The sequence below is a fragment of the Sarcophilus harrisii genome, chromosome 1 (genome assembly GCF_902635505.1).
Source record: "Sarcophilus harrisii chromosome 1, mSarHar1.11, whole genome shotgun sequence".
In the NCBI taxonomy this organism is placed as follows: Eukaryota; Metazoa; Chordata; class Mammalia; order Dasyuromorphia; family Dasyuridae; genus Sarcophilus; species Sarcophilus harrisii.
This window is the reverse complement of record NC_045426.1, coordinates 504,725,245-504,750,708: the sequence shown is the minus strand read 5'-3', so window position 1 is coordinate 504,750,708 and position 25,464 is coordinate 504,725,245. Positions and strand designations below refer to the sequence as shown.

Genomic DNA, 25,464 nt, shown 5'->3' with positions numbered 1-25,464 from the left:
GAAAAGAAAAGTTCAGAGATATTACACTATTTGCCCACTGTCACTCTAATAAATGTCAGAAGCAAGAATCAATCTAAATCTCTACTGACTACCAGAATGTAAGCTTTTTGAGGACTAGGAACTATTCTGATTTATCTTTGGATCCCCATAATATTTCTATTAGTACGGTGCCTGGACATAGTAATCAAAAAATGCTTGATGTTTGATTGATTCCAAGTCTAGGACCCTTTTTGCTCCACTACAATTAAAAGCCTACTTTAATCCTTTAAACAAGGGCCTATCTAAGGCACTGAATCAGAGAAAGCAAAGTAATCCAAGAAGCAGATCCATAGAAGAGTTTATCATAATACTGACTTCAAAATACAAGTGATAAAAGAACCATAGCACCATACTAATTACCATATAATCTAGTTTCTATTACTAAGGCTTCTATTATTCTCCCTGACTTTCTACCATTTCCAGAATCATTTGTGCCCAGGAGAGATGAGTTTGTCTTTATGAATTGTTTGAAGTGCTTCAATAATATGATTTTTGAGGTAATGGCAGGACTTCTTTATCAGTATTTCCTTATTGGGGGACTGTCTATATAATCTGTCTTTGTGAGATAGCCAGTAATTAGTTAAGAATGTGAGTGAAACAACTGGAAATTTGCCAGGAAAATGAAGTTTTCTTGATTGATACAGATTTAGCCTAGGATTATAGAACTGGCAAATGAATTCAGTCTAGAGCAATTAGATAAACAAATTGGGCATCAGGTATTTTGAGAATGGAGAAAGCAACTATATTGTTCTGGGCTTGGAGTCATGAAGAATTGAATTCAAATTCAGTCTCATAGCTCTGTGATCTTAGGCAAGTTATTTAACCTTTCTTTACCCGAGTTTCCTCAAATATAAAATTGGGATAAAACAACCAATTTCCTAGAATTGTTTTGAAGACTAAATCAGATAATATTGGTAAAGTGCTTAGCATAATGCCTGGAACATAATAACTGTTATATAAAAGCTTATTCCCTTTCCTCTGAAGGAAATCTGATTTCCAATTTACTAACAAAAAAGAAACAGAATGTCAATTAAGTGGGAAAATTTTTATTTAAATTAGTTTAGAAGGTCTGATTGGTCAGCAAGCTAATTTTAACCAAGCTATAATTTCAACCTCTTTCTGTCAGAGTAGGTAGAAATAGCAAAACTGAGTTTTATCTTTTTTTTGCCTTCTTCTGTTAAAATAACAGAGACACACTTTAATCGACTATTTATGGAACAATATCCACTAAGTTGGAGAAGCAACTGCATTACAGACAGTTGATCTTTTCTTTGGCTATTCTTATCATCACTGTATCTGTAATCTGATGGTTTTATAACTAAAATTTCTATAGCAATAAAGTGAATGTAAAATTAAAAAATAAAAATAAAAAATATAAAATAAAATAAGATAACAGAGACAGTGAAAGAGATTAGTGGAAAAAATAATTACACCTTAAGAATTTTGAAAGACTTGATTCCTAGTCACACCTAACACTAAAATGGTTTTTGTGTCCATTTAAGAGTAATAATCTAAGACAAAGGAGAGAGGGAGAGAGAGAAGGAATGGATGAAAGAAGAATAAAATAAAAAACAAAGCAATTTATTATCATGATAATAAAGTTTTTATGGTCTCTTTCCAAAGCAAAACTATTATCAGAGCATCACATTGGAACTCAAAATAGTAAAATACATAATTATAAAAGAAACTATCAATCAGATAGCAATGTGGGGAAAAAAGTTCCCATTACACATATGAGGGAGAAAATTTAAGTCAATTGAATTCAACAAAAACAAGCTAGGTAGCACAGTAAGTAGAATGCTGGGCTTCAAGTTAGGAATAATTATCTTCCTCAATTCAAATTTTGCTTCAGACACTTACAGGCTATGTAACACTAAATAAATCATTTAACTATATTTCTCTCAATTTCCTCATCTATAAATCAAGTTGGAGAAGGAAATGACAAACCATTCTAATATCTTTGCCAAAAAAACCCAAATGGGATCACTAAGAATCAGAAATGATTGAATAACAACAAATTCCATATAAATTTATTAAGCATTTACTATGTATAACCATTGTTGTAAGGATTTTTCCTTTATCTTGTGTATTTGTATATATACATATATATGTACATAAATATGCACTGTATATATGAAATATGTATATGTGTTATATTTGTATTATGTATATTATATGTACTTATTACATATGTGTATGTATAAAATTATCTGTTTTACTTGCCTAAGAACATGCTGAAAAGAAAGTCAGCATAATGGAGGCAAATCTCTGCATGGTCATATAGAAAAGAAGATAAAATCACCTTGAATTCAAAAAATAGTATCTTGGGGGTTAAAATAAACCTATCACCACCCTTCCGTACATGAGCACACCCAAATATTAGGAGAGAAGAATTGCTGGCATAGGATTAATCCAGAAAGGGAGAGGAAATGGTTGAGTCAGTCTGCTCCACAGGATATCCAAAGAAATCTGAAGCATGCATGGATAAGTTTACCTACATTTGTTTGTAATACAGAACTTATTAAAGGATTAGTTTGTTGTTGTTGTTTTTCTGGGTACAAACTTCTACTTGGAAAAAACAAGGGTGTGCTATATGGAGCTATCCACCTATATATAAGGAAATGTCCTTAAACTAGCACATGAGGGATGCAGACTAGACAGAAGGATATTTGGGACAGGGAAAATATTTAGGCCCTAAAATATTTCTAGGACATTTTTCTCAGCCATCCTACACATAGAATTGATTCTCATCTGGTTCATTCTCTATCTTGAAGCTTTCATTTTCTTGCACTCTAACCTCCAATCTAAAGCTCAAATAACACTCCAGGACCTGAAGCTTCTGGTTGGTCAGTATTCATTCTCCCTAGTCCAGACAGTCCCATCACACTATTTCCTATCCATCTTTGTCCCAAATGTGTGCATTTTGCTCTCCTTCACATTTCTTCTAACTCTGAGAATATAATCAAACCAATGCTAACATCCCTGAATAGGACATGTCAATCAGTTGTTTAATGACTCCAATGACCATTCCTGGGACTTCTCTGGACAATACACCCTTTATGTATAATCTTTCCTTATCAGACTGTAAGTTCCTTAAGGAAAGGAACTGGCTTCCCTTATTATCTTTATCATCCCAGAATTCAGCACAATACTTGGCACAGTAACAGATGCATTTAATAAAAAGCAATTAATAAGTATGTATTCATTCATTAACTCATTTTACAATTCAGGGTCAACTGAGAACAAATGAGCAAGGACTTATTTTTTAAGGACCTATGGGCTAGGCTTGTGTCTTAGAAATAGACTACAAAAGGAGAAAATCCCAGTCCTCAAAAAAAAAAAAAAACCTAGGAGGATACAAAATGTTCACAAATAAGTAAATACAGGATATTTATAAAATAAATGCACAATGATTTAAAGGGAAATTATAGTGTAGTGTGGGAGCACTAAGAACTGGGAGAATCTTAAATCAAGGAATTGAATAAGATGAGTCATCAAGGTCCTTCTACTCCTTATTCTAGGAAAAGAAAAAATGGAAAGGAGGCTAATATCCTAGAATACTTACCCAATTGTAGGACTGATGTTATGGTCAAAGTGATCCTGCACAAATTGGCAAACAATGCTTGACTTTCCAACCCCAGTATCCTAGAAATTAATAAGAGCACAAGTTCAAAGACTGCTGAACCTCAGCAAGGACTAAAAAATGCTTGATGCAGATGATCATAGTAAATATGCTTTTAGAAAGGATTAAAAAGAAAAGAAGCATTTATTAAATGCCTATTAGAAATTGTACTAAAGGCTTTACAAATATTATCTTATTTGATCCTCACAACAACCCAAGAAGTACCTATCATAAGGTACATTTTATTGTCAAAGAAAGGGAGGCAAAGAGAAATTAAGTATCTTACTCAGCCCCACAAAGCTAGTTATCCTCTGAGGTAAAATTTGAACACAGATCTTCACAAAAAGAAAATAATCTCAAACTAGCAATTATTCCAAGAATCACTTTCAGATTTGGAGCACATCACTTCAAACTTCTACATTTCTAATATATTTTTTTCTCTAGCATCTAATGACTGCCCAATTACATCTCAATTCTGTTTAATTACAAAATTTTATATCAGATAAGTTTCTCTATTTTTTAACTCTACTGGGCACATAGAGTTGGAAATGACTTCAAGTGATACCTAGCCTGCCTCATATCTAAATCTATCTTTTGTTGTTTTCTTTGTATCTCTAATGCTTAATCCAGTGCTTAATAAGTGTTTACTGACTGACTGATTAATGGAAAAAATACTGAGGAAAAAAAAAGCAGACTTGGATTTTATCTAAGCTTTGACATTATCTGTTTAACTCTGAGAAAGTCATTATTATATGGTACTGATAAAATTCAAGAAATCAAGAATGCACAGTCATCTGTAATAAATTCACAGATTCAAACCCCTCTTCCAGTCAAAGGGAATAGCTTTATTATAACACCAAAAGACAGGTATGAACTTGCAAAATACAAGGGGAAAAGGGGGGACCTTTTATAGGAAAGAATTCAAAATAAGGTAAGCTACCTATGCTAGGTGCTTGCCTCAGAAAGTTATACAAAATAACCCCAGTAGTTGACATCTCTATATAGCTTGGTTCCTTAATTGTATACAGTAATTGTGGGGTGAAGATAATCCTATCAATATCCTTCCCTATCATCCCCATTGACACTGGGTTGCTAGCAGAGACATGGCCTTTTGCTGGGGTCTTATTCACCCTATAAGTACAATGGAAAGTATAATAACATGGGATGTTTAGTTAGAAGACCTGTTTTCAAATCTCTACTTTTGTAATTACTAGCTCTGTGATTACTGGCAAATTATTTACTATCCCTAATCCTCAGTTTTTTTATCTGTAAATGAGGGATTTGGATTAGATGGCATCTGGGGCTCATTCCCACTGTAGAACTATGATAATCTTATGACCATTCCACCCTCAGTTTCCTCTTTCGCAAAACGGGGATAATAATGCTCATGCTATCTACCACAAAGGTTTGTTATAAAGGAAAGAACTCAGGAAAACCTCATATGCTATATCAATGCAAATTATTATTACTATTTGCTATCTGTGTTGGGCAAATCAGAGTGTGCTGCCAACAAACCAAGACCAGTAGGTAATGAAACAAGGGAAGGGAAAATTTTTTCACATCAGTTATTAGCTCTTCTCAGGGAGAAAGGTAGAAGGAGACCTTGGAGGGAGGAAAGGGAGACATCAAAAGGAACATAATGGTGGCTGAACATTGAATGTGGTTGTGTTGATCAATGGATAACATCAATTAGTTATCAGGAAAAATAAGGAAAGCAAAAGATAGAACAGACTTATCCCAGGCAACTCCCTTTTGTGGGCCCAGAAGAGTCACAACCAAAATTTTTCAATTTGATATATAATGGAAGTACTGTAAGATTTTCATAAAGGAAGGGTCTTTACAGTTTGCAAAGGAAAAGAACTCTTACTTCCTTTAGGAATGAAACGTCAAGATGTATTAGCTTTATACGGAAATCTGGGAGTGCCTATTTTTAAAAATTATACTTATAATTATATTTGTAGAAGAATTACAGAGAGATGTCCCAGGTATTCTCCCTACCTACTTTTATCTAATACAAATCTTCCAATCCAAATCAGAACTTCCTTTCCTCTAGCTCAGGAGTCCAAATAAAAGCACATTTCAAAAAAGAAAAAAAGAAAAAGCCATTTATCTGCAGTGCACAAAATCAATGCAGAGCTCAGAGGGGTGACAACAGTTTTTACAAACAGCTTGGAAGGTCCCAGATCAATGCTGCAGCTATTTCTGAACTGAGGCCAGATTCCAGCTAATATTACTATACAATATCCTATACATGGCTCAGGTTTTTTTTTTTCCTCTCCTTGGTGACTGTTTTTAAAGTCATTTGTGGGCACACATATCCTTACTATAGTTTCTTCTAAACCAGTTCAAAGAAACTGGAAACTGATTTTGTTCAGGTCAGAAGAATCAAGTTACCTCCTTTCTGTGAAACTGGCCCTTGCCTCCTATGGCTGGTTCCAAATGAGTCGTGACACCAGTGATATAATGTTACCCTGAACACCATACACATTAGTTTCCATCAGCCTTTGCCCATCCATCCCTGGCTATTAGCAAGGGCAAAAAGGTGCCAGCTGGCAACAGGACCAATTCGAGGGATCACAGGATTTAAAACTACAAGTCAGCTTCATGATTATTATGTCCATCTACAGTAAAGTAATGAAAACTTAGAAAATATAAATGACTATATTAGGATCACATTGTTTGTAAGATAAGAAAACTAGATTTCAAATCCAGGTCCTTTAACTCTGCAACCAGGGTTCTTTCTACTTTATTATATAAAGGGCAAGGAAGCTATTTGACCTGGCCCTCAAGTTCAATGGAGACCTCAAATGTAAACAGGTCAAGAGCTATTACCATTTAACATGGGCAGCTAGGTGATGCAGTGCCAGGTCTGGAGTCAAATTTGGGCTCAGATACTTACTAGTTCTGTGTTCCTGGGCAAATTACTTCACCTTATTTGCCTCAGTCCCTTCATCAGTAAAATAACTTGAAGAAGAAAATGGCAAGAAATCTCCAATTGGGGTCACAAAGAGTTGGACGCTACTGAACCACAATAAAGCTATGTTAGATGGGTCTCACCCTGCCTCAACATTCCACAAAAGATAGATTCCCCTCAAAGTATATCTCAGGGTGGAACTGAATTATTTTGAGTTGTGTTGTTGTTTTGTTTTGTTTTAATTAGAGCTGGAAGCCTCAAAAGCTAAAAAGTGATTTAAGCCTCTTGGAAACTTTGAGAACCCATTAGATATTATCTCTCCTTCCAAAATGGAAGAGGTGATTTTTGGCTTAATTACTGTTTTAAAAGTGGGTAGTTCTGTTTGGTTTGGGGGAAGAAAGACTGAAACCATTTATTAAACAATTAATATATGTCAAGTATAGCTAATATGACTAAATGCTTGAGACACAAATGTAAGCCAAAAAATAAGTTAATCTCTGCCCCTGAGGAGTTTACATTCTAATGGGGGAAAGCATCTCACAAAAGAGTTTAAAAGATGAGGGACTGAGGATATAGAAAGAAGAGGAGTAAGATATTTGAGGTCAAAGATTGGTTTTGAAGTCTAGAAAGTCAAAAACAAGTCCAGAGGAGAATGAAAATAGACCAGCTGGGCCCTTCCATAAAATGGAAACTCCAGTGGGAACTGACCCATAGAAAAAGGGAGCAGACCTTGAGGAATAGCCAGCCTCAGGGAAGGCAGGCAGTTGCTAGGTAAGGCCTTAGGTGTTTAAGAAAGTTTCTGGACAAGCTAACAGTAGAGAAAGCAGGGTTTTTAAATACCAAAAATCAGGGAAAGGGCAAGAAAGAGAATGAAAGGAGGTAGGGAAAGTTGTCATCAAAGCAACCTCCTCAATGATGACTATATAAATCTTTACTTCACTGGGATGAATACTAGGAGCTTTTGGAAGCTACTTTTCCCTAACGCTACTCAAATTTCCACTCTCCTCCCAGATCTTTCTCCCTTAATTGTATTCTTCTTTTGTTGTTAGCTGTGAACTGTCTTTTAGAGCCCTAGGATGCTGCTATTTAGGAATAATAAATATATATATAGCTTTTTCAGGAAGCTCAAGCCTATCTCCCAATTTTACAATCCTTTTCTTTTTCTGGCTCCCAAACCAAGAAATAAAAACAAAAAGATAGAGAGAAAAATTAAGTTCTATTAAATACATGTAACCTTGGGGAAAGACCAATTCTCAGGATGATCCATGGTGTTTTTGTTTTTTAAAGGTGTTTTATTTTTCCTTTGGCTATTTCTTTGCATTTGTATCTGTATTTGTAATGTAATTGTTAAAAGGTGTTTTGTTTTTCCTTTGGCTATTTCTTTGCATTTGTATCTGTATTTGTAACATAATTTTTTAAAAGGGCCTAGTAATCAGAAAGTGATACTTTGTGAGATCAAAGAAAAAGGAAAAGGATCTATTAGTACAAAAATATTTAAAATAGTTCTGGTAATGAATTAAAAATTGAGAAGATCCCAATCAACTGAAGAGTGACTAAACAAGTTGTAGTATTTGATTGTGGTAGAATACTATTGTGCCAAAAGAAATGAAGAACAGGATGGTTTCAGAAAAACCTGAGAAGATTTATGTAAACTGATATAAAGTGAAGTTAGCAAAACCAGGATAACATTGTACACAATAATAGCAACATTGTACACAATCAATAGCAATAGCAATTGAAGTTTGACTTTGAAAGTGTAGGTGTGCTAATCAAGACAATGACTTACAATTAATCACAAAGGAACTGTGATAAAAAATGCTATCCACTTCCAGAGAAAGAATTGATGACTTCTTAGATTGAAGCAAAACGTTTTGTTGTTTTTTCTCCTATTTTTTCTTTCACAAGGTGGCTAATATAGAAATGTTTTGCATGAATTTACATGCAGAATCAATATCAAATTGTTTGCCTTCTCAAGGTGTGGGAAGGGGGAATGAGAGATAAATAGAGCATTTGAAAGTCAAATTTTTAAAAAATGAATGTTAAAAAATTTTTCTTGTGTATTTGGGAAATATTAATGAAATAAAAATATATTTAAATAATACTTTGCTCATGAAAGCCTCGTTGGTTGTCAGTTTGAAATTTTTTTTTTTTTAATTTCATAACAACCCTGAAAAGAAGTAATCTTAATGGTTACACAGTTTGGATGAGACACGAGATTTTAGACCTGATTTCTCAAACAGAAATGCCTATCTTCACCACCTAAATTTTAGCACTTGGAATCTCTTATCTAACCTTACATCATAATTTTTTTTCTTAAACATGTATTATATTCTTTTTTTTCATTGCAATTATGTACATGTCATCCCTCCTTATAGATTGCAAATTTCCTAACAATACACTCCAGAAAGCAGAATAGTAATTTTAAAAAGATCTGTTTACATGAATGAATGAAATGTCCTCTGCCCTCACTTCTGCCTACCTAAATTTTACTTATATGAGGCCTACCTCAAATTTACCCCCCCCTCCCAATTTTTCCAGTTGGTAATTATTTCTCCCTTATTTTTCAGTATAATTTTGCATTTTCTTATGTATTTATCATATTCTCATTTGTATTACAATTACTTATGTATGTCTCCTCAATCTTGACTGACTCTAGGTTTCTTGAGGAATCCTATCTAATTCATCTTTTTATTAAGCAACTAGATGGCCCAGTATATTAGGGTTTTGAACTTGGAACCAGAAGAATTGAGTTCAAATTCCCCATCAGATACTTCCTTAGTCATATAATTTCAAGTAAGTCATTTGTTCCTCCTCAGACTCAGTTGCCCATCTATAAAATGGGGATAATAATAACACCTATATGGTATTTGTAAGAATAGAAAGGAAATTTTATGTATGTGTGTGTAAATCTAAAGCAACATTATATAAGTGCTATATGTTATTATAATTATATCATTATTTCAGAGTCCAGTTTAAGTTCCACCTCTGTCTATCCAAAACTATAATGATTTTCTTTCCTTTCGCACCAATAGACTCCTGTAGAATTTAGTGTTTCTATTGCCTATTTGGTACTTATCAATACAGTGTAGACTATCATTAGCTAATTTTAGCAGGCATAATGTTTTATCATACAAACTACTTTGTGAACTTTTTAGGGGAGCAGACTTGCCAACTCATGCTCATATTTATTTTATACTAATCCATCCATAATGCTGTATCCCCCTGCAAAGCTTACCATAGTGCTTTCCACATAGAAGATACTCAATAAATATTGTTAAATTAACTTCCTGAGTACCTCCAACTATCTCCTGGTCACAAAGCTGCTATTGATGAATTCAACTTATCTTGTTCCTTTTCTCCAGCTTTCTAATTCCTTCTCCTACTGCTCCCATCCACCGTCTCTTGATCAACAACTAAGCTACTATTTATGTCATTTTATACAGATGGTGAGATGGCCAGAAGAACTTAGTATATCATGAAGAATGAGCAAAGATAGGGCAAAGTTGCTTCTTCCATAGGTTATCACCTTCTTTTGATATCCACTAACCCAACAAGGCAGAAGGCAAAATACTAAACATCACTGAGTTAATACAAATCTATAATAAAATTATCCAAATTCAAAACTTTAAATTTCTCCCTTCCCAAGCATGAGCAACTAAAAACAAACGGAAATGTAGGTGTTTTTTACCCCCTACAGGCTCATGTCAGATCATAGAAAAACAGATTTTGAAGAATTATCAAAGTTAAGATATGGAGATATTTTAGCCCTAATACCATTTTGGAGAGGCAGCCACAGAAACTGAAAAATTATTCCCAGTTAACTATTGAATATGATAATATCAGTATTTACACCAGTATTTAAGGTTTATAAAGCATTGTGTCTGATTTGATGCTCACAATAACCTTGTAAGATAAATGTTGTTATTGTTATTGGTAAAAAACTGATTGCACAACAGCATAAGGCAGGATTCAAATTCATGGTCTTCCAGATTACAAGTCCAGGGCTCTACCTGCTTTACCACCTAGCTAAAGAAACACATTTTCTATTGACAAAGTGGGTAAAGAAATTAAATGCTCTTAAAAGAAAAATTAAGCCCTTGCATCCACCAAGTTCTGGATGAGCTGGGTAGTTAATGGGTAAAAGATTCTCCCCTAATGCAGTCTAGGTAAACTGTAGAGAGTCTGAATTTCATTCCCACAACTGGGTGACTTGAGCAATCCACTCTCCCTGAGACTCAGTTTCCTCATCTATAAAATCAGAGTGGTGGAATAAGCTCTGGTTTTTGTTATCTACCTAAATCTTTTAACTAAGATATTATTTTAATAACTTTATCTATAATACAGAAAAGCTTTGTCTTGGAGGCAGTCAGATCAATTTGCTTTATCTAAGGGCTTAAGGGAAAACCACACATCAAATCCCAAAAGCTGTGTGATAGACACTACAAGGTCAATCATAGAATATCATTTAACATGGGTTGAAGGGGTAGAAAAAAGCAATGAGTATGTGTTAAAGGAAGAAAGGGAAAATCAATTAAGACATTCTGTCTTTTTCCTTCTACTCTCCATTCCCCAAACTCACACGCAAAGTATTATTATTATTAATATCATGCCTGAATATGTATTTAACAAGTGAACTGCCAATCCAAATAAACCAAAACTTGCTTTCTCTCACAATTTAACTTTTAGTATTTGTATTTCATATTTTTCACATGAAACAAAATTAATTAAAAGGGACCCTTCAGTCATTTAATTTTGATGTTTATTTGAAAGTATTCCAGAGAAAGAAAAGGTTCCACAATAGATCTGCACCAAATCTTCTCCTCCACCCCCTCACCTTAGCTTACTGTTTTGAAACATCACCAGGAACTACAGGCAGTTGGATGGAACAGTTAACTGTTCCATCATCAGTCTCAATTTACCTAAAAGAAGTGTTGTCCTTTTCCTAGCCACCAGGAAAAGGAAGACTATACAAGATCTGCTGGACTGTGGGTCCCCCTGCCATCATTTTTCAAATCCTACTGGCCCCACCTCCCACTGCAGTGTCATCTGAGAGACTTCAAATAAATGCAAAAGGAAAACTCCTGGGTGACTCATTCATGAGTCTAATCTGCAGAAAAAAGAAAAGGTTAAAGCAAGAAGAGTCATAAAATCTAGTAGGTAGAAGAGAAATTTATTATTATTTTTAAAATGAGAAAGGAGAATTTCCTGATCACAGTTTTTCACTGAAATCCACTCAATCTTTGATGATCTCATCACTTATTTAAGAGCTTCCCTCTCCTCCCTTCCTGATTTCATATAAACATAGAACATTGAAAGGCAGGCTCAAGTGCGGAATAAAGGATGGGCCTGAGAGTCAGAAAGACCTTGGGTGCAGCAGGCTCAGACCCTGACACTCACTAGCTGTGTGACCTTGAACAAGTCAACTAAAGGATGATGCTATGATGCATTTTAGCAATGCTGTGTGAAAATGTGAAGCCTAAAAAAAATACAGATTTATCCCTTTTGTACACTGAAAGATTTGCCCTGGGTTTTCACTGTGTTCAAAGAGAAATTTACTTTAACAGAGAATCCAATTTATGCACAAGTTCAGGACGACAGAGCTAACTGAATCTCTAAACTGGGAATAAGGAAACTTGACAGGCAAGTCTCAAAACATAAATTGAAGAACAATTGCTTCCCTGCATTGGTAATAGCATGTGTGTGTGTGTGTGTGTGTGTGTGTGTGTGGTTGTGTGTGTGTTTTGTACAGCACTTTAGGGTTTATAAAGCACTTTACAAACTTTATTTCATTTTTATCCTCACAATGACCTTAAGGTAGATGCTATTATTATTAGGAGGAAACTGAAGCAGAGGATAAATAAATAACTTGATTAGGATCACACAGCCAGTAAGCATCCAATAGAGGATTTGAACTTAGCTTTCCCAGACTTCAGGTTCAGAGGTCTAACCATTTAACTGGGAGTTCCACCATACTATTGTAATCCCTGGTCTAGATAAAACATAACTATGGTAAGACTGAAAGGAACCTATGAGATCATCTAATTCTTCCTCCCTTCTCCTTTATTGTAAGGAATCTGAGATTACACAATGGCAGAATTAGAAATAGAAACTAAGTCTCCGGAATCCCAATTTAGAGGGACTATTAGCTCAGTCACCCTGAACTTGTGCATAAATTGGATTCTCTGCTAGATTAAATTTCTCTCCAAATATAGTGAAAACTCAATATAAATCTTTCAGTGTGCAAAAGAGTTATAAATCTGCACTTTTAGACTTCACATTTTCACATAGCATTATCTAAAATGAATCATAGCGTCAGCAATCCACAAATTTTATCCAAGTTGAAAAGAACTTCAGAAATAATGCAATCAAAGACCTCTTATTTTACAGATCAGGACACTGGGGCATGAATAGAGGGAGTGACTTGTTCAGTATTACAAAGTCAGTAGATGTAGATGGGGACTAAAACCCAGGGTATTTTCCAGTGTGCCACAATATTGCATGCCAGTCGTGCTAAATTATGGTTGTTCTAATTTTAACATACATAACAGGGAGCCATTGATTGAAACAAGATGATAATTGGTGACTGACTTTTGATTTGCGTTCTGGAATTCTTTAGTTGATTATATAATTGTTTTTTTTTTTTAATTGTGGGATAGTAAATTTTTCCTTCTTTGTTTGCACAGCTAATAGTTATGCCCCGAGTTCTAGTTAACTGAATCCTTCTACTAATTATGAAAATAGATTACTATTCAATAATCTTCCCAGGAGAGCAATTTGGAACTATGCTCAAAGAGCTATAAAACTGTATATACACTTTGATCCAGCAGTGTTACTACTGGGGTCTACATCCCAAGGAAATCATAAAGGAGGGAAAAGGAACCATATCTGCAGAAATGTTTGTAGCAGCTCTTTTTGTGGAGGCAAAGAATTGGAAAGTGAATAGATGTCCATCAGTTGGGGGATGGCTGAATAAGTTCTGGTATATAACAGTAATGGAATATTATTGTTCTACAAAAAGTTATGAACAAACTGGTTTTAGAAAGACCTGGAAAGATTTATGTGAACTGATGTTGAGCAAAACAAGTAGAACCAGGAATACAATGTACACAGTAACAGCAAGATTGTGCTGTGGTCAACTATGAATATTATTGTTCTATAAGAAGCAACCAGCAGGATGAATTCAGAGAGGCCTGGAGAGAATTACTCAAACTGATGCTAAATTAAATGAGCAGAACCAGATCATTGGACATGGCAACAACAAAATTATACAATGATCAATTCTGATAGACGCGGTTCTTTTCAACAATGAGATGATTCAGCCAGTTCCAATAGACTTCTGATGGAGAAAGATATCTACATCCAGAGAGAGAATTGTCAGAACTGAGGATGGATCAAAACATTTTTATTGTGGTTTGCTTGAATTTTGTTTTCTTTCTCAATTTTTTTTTTTTTACTTTTTGATATGATTTTTCTTGTGCAGCAAAATAATTGTATAAATATGTATGCCTATATTGGATTTAACATATATTTTTACCATGTTTAACATATATTGGATTACATACCATCTAGGAGAAAAGGTAGAGGGAAAGGGGAGAAAAATTGGAACACAAGGTTTTTCAAGGGTCAGTGTTGAAATTATTTTGCATATATTTTGAAAATTAAAAAAAAAAAAAAAAAAAGAAATGCCATCTGCATCCATAGAGAGAAATATGGAGAAGGAATGTAAACTAACGCATGCTATATTCATTTTTTTCTTTTTCTTCTCTCATGATTTTTCCCTTTTGTTCTGATTTTTCTCTCCCAATATGTCTCATAAAAATGTGTATTTTTAAAAATTAATGTACATATATAACCATAAAAATAAACAATTAAAAATAATCTTCCTAGTATAAGTTATCATTCTTCACTGCAAAACTAATTTGTGACCAATGAAATATCTAGGTTTGAAAGACTTTGCTTTCTCATCTTTTCTTTTTCTTTACGTTTATTCAGAAAATATAAATCTACCACTATAGAATCCTAAATCAAAAATTCAATGAACTGCTGAGGAGTTTAATGCAGTTAAATTAAACAAATGAGCCAATAATTCTTTGGTTTGGGTTTTTTTCATGGTTAAACAGTCCCCAAAAGTAAACAACTAACATATATAAGACTGACTGCCATTCCCCAAAAGATAAGAACTTAAAGTATATGAACAAACATTTCTCAGAGGAAATGAAAACTATTAACAATATATGAAGAAATGCTCTAAATCACTAAAAAAAATACAAATCAAAACAACCTTAAGGTTTCACCTCCCACCCAGCAAATTCACAAAGATGACAAGAGATGGTAATAATCAATATATAGGCTTTGGAAACATAGGTACACTAAGATGTTGTTGGTGGATCTGTGAATAAGTTCAACTATTCTAGAAGGCAATTTTGAATTATTTTTTAAAAGTGAATAAAATGTCCATTCCCTTTTATCCAGAATACTACTGCTAGGTCATAAAACCTAAAGAGATTGGTGCTAGAAAGAAAAATTCAGATACTTATAACAACACTTTTAGTGGTAGCAAAGAACTGGAAAAAAAAGTAGATGTCCATTGACTGGGAAATGGCTACTCAAATGGTCATACATTTATGTACTAGAATATTAATACATTATAATAAATAAACATGATCAAATTCAGAGAGTCATGGAAAAACATATAAAAAGATACAAAATAAAACATATAGAATCAGGAAAACAATTTTTTTAAACTACAAAAATGTAAATGGAAAGAACCACAAAACAACTTAAATTTAACATCGTGAAATTCTTTTTCTTTTTTTTTTTGAGAAGCAATTAGGCTTTAAAATGACTTGCCCAGAATCACTTACTTACTAAATGTAAGAGTTAAGTATTTGAGGCTACATTTGAATTCAGGGCCTCCTGATTCCAAGGCCAGTGCTCTACCCACTGCACCATCTAGCTGTCCCATAGTGAAATTAAAATAACCAAGCTTGGCCACAGAAAAGAAATATAAAAAGATACCTCCTCCCTTCCTTTTTTCCAGAAATAGGACATCAGTTTTTACATCTCCCTCAATAGACTATGAGCAGCTTGAGAGCAGTGTTTTTACCTCTTTTTGTATCTTTAGCATTTAGCAAAGAACTTGACACAAAGCAGGAGCATAATAAATGTTTATTGGTTGATAACTAAACACAATATATAACATTAATTTTTTTATATATGTTAGTTTTATGGAATATTTTATTCTGTATTATAAGGGTTAGCTTGGGAAGGATAGGAAAAAGGATAAAATGCAAAAATTAAATGATATAAAACTAAAAAATGTCAATAAAAATTATTTTTAAAATTTTACAAAAGAGCACCAGACTAATATTTAGATAAAGAGAACAAGGACACATTTTGGCCAAGTAGTACTGGGCCCAAGTCTTTTTATAGCATCTATTAGGGCCACCTCTGTCTATACCAACCTTTGTCTTTCTAGGTCAGTGCCTAGTTACCTTATCCCAAAGGAGTCCCTCAAATTTCAAAGCAGCACCAATTTGCAAAAAATTACTGAAATACTTGACTCATATTATTGTCATAGCCTTCTCACTATGTGGGTTGTCTCCCCTTATTGCCTCACTCTCTCCTCTAACCCCACCTTGAACTTAGACTAGCATCTCTGAGGACCACAGATGTTTAAAAAAAAAAAAAAAAAAATGCTCCTGGATCTAAAAATAGCAGGTTTAGAAACCATAAAATATAGATTCCTAAGAAATGTTAAAGAGGGGATGTAGTCCTAAAATTTTCTGGGATTTACATCAGTCTACTTTGCCATTTTAATGTTAACATAAATTGGAAACCTGAAATTCTATAAGCATTCTCCTTATTGCATTAAGAGCTTAAACATCAAAGAATACAGAAACTGCCCACAGAATATGAGCTACAGAAGTAAAATCTTCAGATCCATTCAGTGCTGTTCTGCTAGTAACACAGAATGAAACACTTGTTCTATCAGACACGAGGGGACGAGAAATTTGGAGTCAATGAGAACTACATTCTAAAGATTCAAGTCCTTCACAGCTAGAAACTTCAGGGGAATAGCATACATACGACAGAAATAACTAGTGATATTGCATCAAAGCAACCCAGTTTTCAAGAGATCAGAAACTCCAGTTCTAATTTCAGCTTTAAAGTCACTATAGTTCATGGAAGATGGAGGCAAATGACTGACATTTCTGGTCTTATCCCTTTATGTCATATTTGTCACTTGGGACTTCTCTCTGCTAATTATTTCCCTACTTATCCTGTACATAGCTCATTTTGTATTTATTTGCTTGTATGCTGTCTCCCCCATAAGCTCCTTGAGACCCTGGCCAACTATCTTTTTTTTTTTTTTTTTAAATTTAATAGCCTTTTATTTACAGGTTATATGTATGGGTAACTTTACAACATTAACAATTGCCAAACCTCTTGTTCCAATTTTTCCCCTCCTACTCCCCACCCCCTCCCCCAGATGGCAAGATGACCAATAGATGTTAAATATAAATTAGATACACAATAAGTATACATGACCAAACCGTTATTTTGCTGTACAAAAAGAATCAGACTCTGAAATATTGTACAATTAGCTTGTGAAGGAAATCAAAAATGCAGGTGGGCATAAATATTGGAATTGGAAATTCAATGTAATGGTTTTTAGTCATCTCCCAGAGTTCTTTCGCTGGGTGTAGCTGGTTGAGTTCATTACTGCTCCTTTAGAACTGATTTGGTTCATCTCATTGCTGAGGATGGCCAGGTCCATCAGAATTGGTCATCATATAGTATTGTTGTTGAAGTATATAATGATCTCTTTGGCCAACTATCTTTTGCCCCTTTTTGTAACCCTAGAGCTTAGCATGGTGCCTGGCATATAATGGGTGGTTAATAAATGATTGATTATGATTATTGGCAGATACGGGATTGGAAATTAGGGGTCATCTGATTCTTAATCTAGTGCTCTTTACTCATTTTGTATAACATTTCTATAAATATGTTCAAGGCAAGAGAGGAGTATGGTTTTCCTCTAGGGACATTACCCCTAGAGAAATAGCCCCAGAACAGGTATCATTTGAAGAGTAAAAGTTGCAGGGGGATCCCAGCACCAATAAATGCCTCTGCAGAAGTTCTTAACCCTGGAATCCATGAATTTGTTTCTTTAAATATTTAGATAAGTGAATTTCATTATAATAGGTTTCTTTTATGATCTTAAATATTTTGTTTTATGCATTTAAAAATATTAATCTGATAAAGAATCATAGGCTTTACCAAATTGCCAAAGAAATTCATGACAAGAAGAATAAGATAAGAAGAATAAGAACCCTTGGTCTAAACCCTAACTGCCACAATGGGTGTGTGCATGGGATGGGAGATTTATCACAACAGGCTTCAGTAAGGTTCAGCTCTAATATGGAATAGGAAATTGCACAATTCATATACCTTTTCCTTTTCCCCCCACAGCAGAGCCTCAAAGGGATACTGCTGACATAAATCTGGGATGAAAAGGCCCCATTCTAGACAACTTTTTTCTGAAGGGAAAAGTGACCCTCTACTGAATTCTCCCTTTCAGTCATTTGTTCCTCTCTCCTTTGACTGAATTTATAACAAAGCCACCACTAGGGAGCCTCAGTCGTACACATAAGAGTCTGAGTGAGATCAGAAGGAGCGAGGTTCCTATCATATAATTAATCCTGAATAGTACTTTGGACTGGGAATGTAGAAAACTGGATAATATTCCTAGCAATGCCAGTGAAACTCCTTAAGAAACTAAATCTAATCAGTCACTTTCCTCCTTAATGACCCTTTGCTCTGCCAGAGAATGAGACTACTATAAATTGTCTCCAGGTAACATATGCCAAAGGTCACTAACCCTTCCTCTCAGGCCTGGTGACTACTGGGACTTCTCCCTTCCCTGCTATCAGGAAGCACTTCTCCCTATAGTTCTTAATTCCTGAAACTGCCAGCCCCAACTTGCCCCACTTCTCAGCTGTTTCAGGGCTAGTCCAGGGTGTAGTCTGAAATGGCAAGAGAGGAGGAGAGATAATAGCAGAGGAAGATAAACTCCCAGAAAGTCCCATTCCCAAGCCTTCCTTCCCCCTCCAGTTCAGTATCCCTTTTTCTCCCCCAAAGCCTTGGGCTTTTCCTGCCTAACTCTACAGCCCTCAGCCCCTTCCCAGGAAGGGAAAACTCAGTATAGAATCTTTGCTTTTCCTTTGAAATGTAACTAAAACATTATTGCACACTATTAGTATCCAGGTGAAATTTTCCCTACAGGGTTGAAGTTGGGGAAAAATTACAGAGGAATGGAAAAGGAGTCAGACAAGGAAAGAACTGTTTAAATTGTCTACTTCTCACAATTACTAGAGAGAAAAACAAACCAAATAATAATCATTTTTTTTAAATACCTACAAAGAGCTGTGTGCTTTGCATGGGGACAAAGGACTAGGAAAAACTGCACCCTGCTTCACTATGGGCTGTGTGCCTGTCTGCGGTTAAGTTACATTTCCAACAATGGCCAGGGAGAGGAGAAGCCCTGCTTGAAAACAACAGATGGTAGCCATGGGAAAGGAAGCAGACCAGTCAATCCCTGAGGTCCAGAGAAATAAATAAAGGGGTTGACTGGGCAGTCAACCCCAAACTGCAAAGTATGTTTTACTAGCAAAATGGTGATACATTTTCTACCACTGTACCTCCCCTCTACTCCCTTTCTCAGAGTTACAATTTTCACCTCTCACTTCCTATTATAGCTCTTCTTCCTGCCTGTCCTGAACATCCCCTTCCTCTCCATCTGTCCCACTGCCTGGCATTACGAAAGAGAAATGAAAGAGAAAAGAGGCAAGATCCATACAGCAGTTGAAAAGTTGTATTTCTGACATTCCAGGTTCCAACTCTGAATACATTTGGTGAAACATTAATATACATAATGGATTGGGTTCCTTAGTATTATTCATATAATATAACTTAACAAGCCTTTAACTTTTATATTTAAAGGATCTGTGGGTACTTCTTCCTAAACAAATTGATTTTCTCTACACCTGAATGACCCAGGCTTCAGGAAGTTTTATGGCTGATCTCCCCTTTAGCAAACCTGATGATAAGGTTCTTGATTTAGCTTGGCCTAGATCTGTGAATAACTATTTGACCTTCCAGATTGGAAGGACTTGCCAAAGTTCCAATCCACTCATAATGCCTTCAGAAACCCAAGGTCACCATCATACATAAAAAGGCATAATAGTAAACTTTACTACAATACACATTAAGTATGAATAACTGTGGGCTAACCTAGGACCCAACCACCATGGATAACATTATTTTATGTTTTGAGTTATTATATGCATCTGTATAATTATGCTAAATTTTTATGTGTATCTATAAAGAAGAGGTCGGCCATCCCCACAACTGCTACAAACCAGCCTACATGAAGCAGCAAGGCATCCTGAATTTCAATTTCTACCCCACCTCAGATCTAGATGGAGATGACCTATGATGCTTGAATCCAAGAGTTCTAGGAATGACAGAGTCATTCTCCCCCATTTTTACTCAGTGAAAAAAAGTCAAGATGCTGCATTATCACCTGCTTTCAATGGTACTCTAAGGACCACCAAACTTTTCCATATAACTTGAAGCTAAAATCTCCTATATGTGTAGTCTCCCTTTAACAGAATGTGAGAGACTGACTTTGTTTACTATTTGTGTCCCCCCATTTAGGACAGTGCTTTGCATATAGCAAATACTTACTAAGTCTTTTTTCATTCATTCTTTCATTCACAAATATATCTGTCTATCTAGAGGAAATAAAAGAGAATGAGAGAGTCAGGAGGGCCAGGAGGGTCAAAGTTCAAATCCTACTTTAGACTCCTACTATCTGTGCAACTCTAAGCAAGTGACTTAAATTCCCAAAGACTTAGACAAATCTCTAAATTGCAGAACAGTTGCTGATTTGTATTACTTTCCTCATTAGAAATTCCCTATGCTGATTAAATCAGAGGTTCAGACAAAAATATATACCATTTATAAATATGTAAACTATTATTTATCATATGGCCTACAGCCATATAAACATCAATGATCTCAAAAGCATAAAAAATTAAAAGGGGTTTTATTTAGGCCCATGAGTCATAGACCTCCTGTCAGCTTTCTCCATAATGAAGGAGAAATGGGGCCCCAACCCTGCAATTGATCCTGAGCCCAATGTAGTGAGCATTCATTCATCTTATCTTGCCCAGCCTGAGGTACATTAAGCTACTTCCAAGCCAAAGCAACTCTCCTCCTACTCTAGAATTTGCAACTCCAGCTCTGAGAACAGCTATCAAATCAACACTACCTTTCCTGGAAAGAATATATCAATTATTTGGCTCCAATTCCCTTTTGCAAAATGCTCCTTTTTGGCCAGCATCTCCAATATGTTCCATCTTCCTCTTTTAGAATGTAAGCTCTTTGATGATAGGAACTGTCTTATTTAATTACATCCATATCCCCATTTGCTTAGCACAGTGCTTTACATACAATAAGCACAATAAATTTTTTTGTGCTTTTATTAACATTTTAGACTACAAATTATCAAGAATATGTAATGGCTACTTTCTTTTTGTCTTCAACCAAATTGCATTCATTCATTAGTTCATTCAACAAATTCACCTGGAATGTGCTTACACTTAGTACTTGGTACTATGCTAGGCTTGGTGAGAAGCTCAAAGAAGATACACACAGAAGTCCCAGGTCCCTGACTTCAAACTTAGCTGGAAGATGAAACATACATGTATAAAAAGTTAAATACTAGATTAAATTCTTCAGAATATAAGTTATTTTGAAACTATTTCTGCTCAAAGTAGGGATAAGAACTGGACCTACGATTTCAGTGGAATAGGGAATTGTGAGGTGAAAGGGTTTCCCCTTCCAAAGTAAGTTCATCTTCCCTAAAATTTATAAACTTATAAAACTGCTTAGAACCTGAGGGGTTGCTAGGGGCAAACAGCCAATAAGAGAAGTGAACTCAGGTCTTCCCATAACCTGCTTCTGATGGAAATCAAATGCTATAGGTTTTATGACTGAAGCTTTCATCCTCAATATCAATATCTGCTGGGATCAGAATCATCTGTTCTATATAACCTTATCTTTTTTATAACTGACTAATTATTTGACTATTCATAATTATTTATTGCCTGACTATTCAGATCTCTCATCTTAATCCACCCCAATTCCGCCTCCAAGGCAAACAGCAAGAGGCAGTAAGCAAGATAATATTAGATTGCCCATTAGAATTCCTCTCCCAAATCTCATCACCCCATTCTGCCTTAAAAAGGCCTGCTCTGATCCACTCTCATTTCGCCTACCAGCATGTTTCCATCCTCAACAGTGGATGGCATAATGCTTTCTAAATAAAGACTGTGTTTTCTTAAATGATGGCCTTTGCAAGAGGTAGGTATCTATATGTTCTTGTGTAATAAGATTCTTTATTTTAAAATAAATTTTTCTTGATAGATTTTATTCTTACATCCTCAACATTTCAAATTCTATCTCTACCCCTATTTCCTTCCTGAGAGCCATCTCTTATAATAAAGAATTTTAAAAGAGAAAGAAAACAAAAGTTTTGTAAAACTAACCAGTATATCAGAAAATTTGATGTTATATACAATATTCCATCCTCATGGTTTTCCACATTTACAAAGAAACGGAAAGAAGTATATTCTCATATTTCTTCTTTAGGATCGATTATAATTTCATAACATTTAGTTTCAACTGTTTGCTATTGTTTATATTTCTAGAACCTTGGACTTGGAATCAGGAAAAGCTGAGTTCAAATGCAGCCTCAAACACTTTTTAAAAAATAATAATAGCTTTTTATTTTTCAAAATACATGCAAAGATAGTTTTCAACATTCATTCTTGCAAAATCTTGCATTCCAAATTTTTCTCCTTCCCTCTCTTCCTTTCCCCTCCCCTAGATAGTAAGTAATCCAATATAGGTTAAATGTGGGCAATTCTTGTAAACATATGTCCGTATCTATCATCTGCACAAGAAAAATCAGATCAAAAGGGAAAAAAATAAGAGAAAAACAACAAGAACAAATGTGAAAATGTAATCCACATTCAGTCCCCATAGTCCTCTCTCTGGATGCAGATGGTTCTATCCATCACAAGTCTATTGGAATCACCCTCAAACTCTTATAAGCTATGTGACCCTGGCATGAATCACTAAACTATCTGCCTCAGTTTCTTCATATGTAAAATAGGGATAATAGCATCTATCTCGTAGGGATGTTGTGAGAATCATATGACATAATGTTTGTACAGGGAATAGCATAGTATCTGGCACATAGTAAGAGTTTAATAAATGCGTGTTTTAAAAAAATTAGTTTTCCTGGTCTTGCTTACTTCACATTTCATCCATTTATGTCTTTGTATAAATGCATTTACATTCAAAATACTCATCATTTCATAAAGTACATTCATATACCCTATTTGTTTAGCCATTCCCCAAACAAAAGGTATCAACTTTGTTTCAAGTTCTTTGCCATCCCCCAAAAGTGCAGGTATAAATATTTTGATCTATATGACCTCCATGGAACTAATGTCTATCAGGGGAATCTCTGGCTCTCAGAAATGGATATTTTATCCATTTCTTAAAATAAAATTTCAAAATAATTGGACCAATACATAGATCTACCAACTATGTATTAGTGTGCCAGTCTTTCCTCCCAGATAAGCAGTTCTTGAGACGGCATGTAGTCTGTAAGTATTCTAAATCAGAAAGTTTCAAGATAACCTGAGCCCTGGCCAGTGACAAATGAAGAGTGGGAAGAACAGGGATGTAAAATTTAATAGTCATTAAGTAAATAGGCATAAGGACTTACAGTGTCCTATAGAAAGATGGATGTATTAATAAATTGAGAATGTAAGTGGTGGATCAACAGTGCCCTTTACAGCAATGAATCCTAAGAAAAAAACTTCATTGTCTTTTAAGATCCTAGTTGAACATTGTCTTTTTGTCTTTCCCATTTATTCCTCCCTTTCCACTTTAGTACCAAAACCAAAGAATGAAGGGGGAAAATATATATATATATATATTTTTTTTAAATATATATAAGAGGAAGAAAAGTTCCAGAACTTCTCGTCTTTTCTTATTATAGATCCTTGACATTTTTAAGAGAACAAGTTGCCCCAAAGTACAAACTCTCTGTGGTTAAGCAAACTGTTTAGTTTATTTAATAGCTTTTGGAAGGGACTGCCCCCTGTCCAAACATGAGCAGTTTTTACTTAAGAAACACTTCCTGTCAGAGGAAACAATGTTCCACTAGTTTATTTCTTCACATGCAACATATATGCAAACTAATTTGTTAGGCAACTAGGGCGGGGCACTCAAACCATTAAGACACAGGATACTGAATCTCTGAAAGAAAAATTTGCTTAATTTATTTAAAAAAAAAAAAAAATGGAGCTACTGAGCATCGGGCCTTATACATTTTCCATCCTCTACCAGGACTGATGGTCCTGAATGATGCAGAAATTGTAAAATGAAGTTTAAAAATATGCTCATTCTTTTCCTCCTCAAAACACTAGGAAAATCAAGACAATGCACATAAAAGTTCCTGGAGTCTCCTCTCCAACTATTTAAGAAAAAATGAATCCCAAAATTAATCTTTGACCCCATTTAATTCTAGTCTTGGAGTGAAAGCATTATAAAAACATAATTGAATGTTCTGCTTTAGAGGAGTAAGTGGGTAAACTTGAAAGTGATGGTTAGAATGGAATTTAATTGCCAAGGTACGGTGGGAGACACAAAGACAACACCCAAGATTATGAAAGACATAGTGCCCTTTAAATCCACAAGAACATTCAGGACTTCGTCTGTGAAAAATAAAACTCTGTTTTAAATACACTGTTTTAATTGAAGAATACTTATTTTAATAGTTGGAGCTTCATAAGAAACTGGGAGTTAAAAAAAAAACAAACAAACAATGGTTCCCAGAAAAAAATGAAGCTAGCCACCAGCACCCAAAATCATAGCACAAGGAAGAGAATGTTAGAATTTGCTTCCTGGACCTTATTTCACAATATTTCACATATCTGAGAAGCCATTAGCTTAGTATCATGTGATTTTATCATGTCTTTTGATGTTTCAATTACAGCTTTCTGTCATTAAATAGCATCACCATATTAGTCCACATAAAGGCTGACTCAGTGGGATAAGAAAGAAAATATATAAACACAGAGGCTTTCAACTCGAGGCACCCCCTACACACAATTCACCATTCACTCTTACAGTCAAGCACTCAACATGCATTATCTTAGTCAATACTCCCTTTATAAATCAAAAAATACATGCAAAGCATTACTAAGTATTTACTCAAGTACAGGTTGAACACATTAGATCTCTACCTCATTCCTTCTCCTAGAATATAAGATTCCCCAGGGCAAGGATTGTTTCTTCTTTTAATCTTTGTAACTCCAATACCCAGCTTTGAACACTTTAAATAAATGTATCTAGAATTGAACAATCCTTTGAAGTTAGTAGTACAAATATTATTTTACAGATCAGGAAGCTGAACTCCAGAGAGGCAAATGATCTTGCTCAAAGGCAACTAGCTAGTTGACTTTGTGGTTAGACTGATAGATCTAGAGTCATGAAGATCTGAATTCAAATTTGAACTCACTTACAGGCTCTGTGTTTTGGATAAAATCTTTACTTCTGTCTGTCTCAGCTTTTCCAAGTTTAAAATGGAGATCCTAGTAGAATCACTTTATATTATTATATGGATCAAGTGAGATACTATTTGTAAAGTGCTTGGCACTTAATACTATCTATAAAGCTAAGAACTTAAATGCTTATTTCAATCCAAAGTTTCACAAGTTGAAAGCCCTATAGAACCAACAAC

General features: G+C 34.8%; 1 protein-coding gene across 1 annotated transcript in view; it reads right to left on the bottom strand.

The window, feature by feature from the left end:
• RAB31 (RAB31, member RAS oncogene family) overlaps positions 1–25,464 on the bottom strand; it is a 179,234-nt gene that overhangs the window by 88,724 nt on the left and 65,046 nt on the right. The window contains exon 2 of the mRNA XM_031946643.1: positions 3,605–3,684. Within this exon, the coding sequence (XP_031802503.1) occupies positions 3,605–3,684 (80 nt within the window). The remainder of the gene's footprint in view (positions 1–3,604; positions 3,685–25,464) is intronic.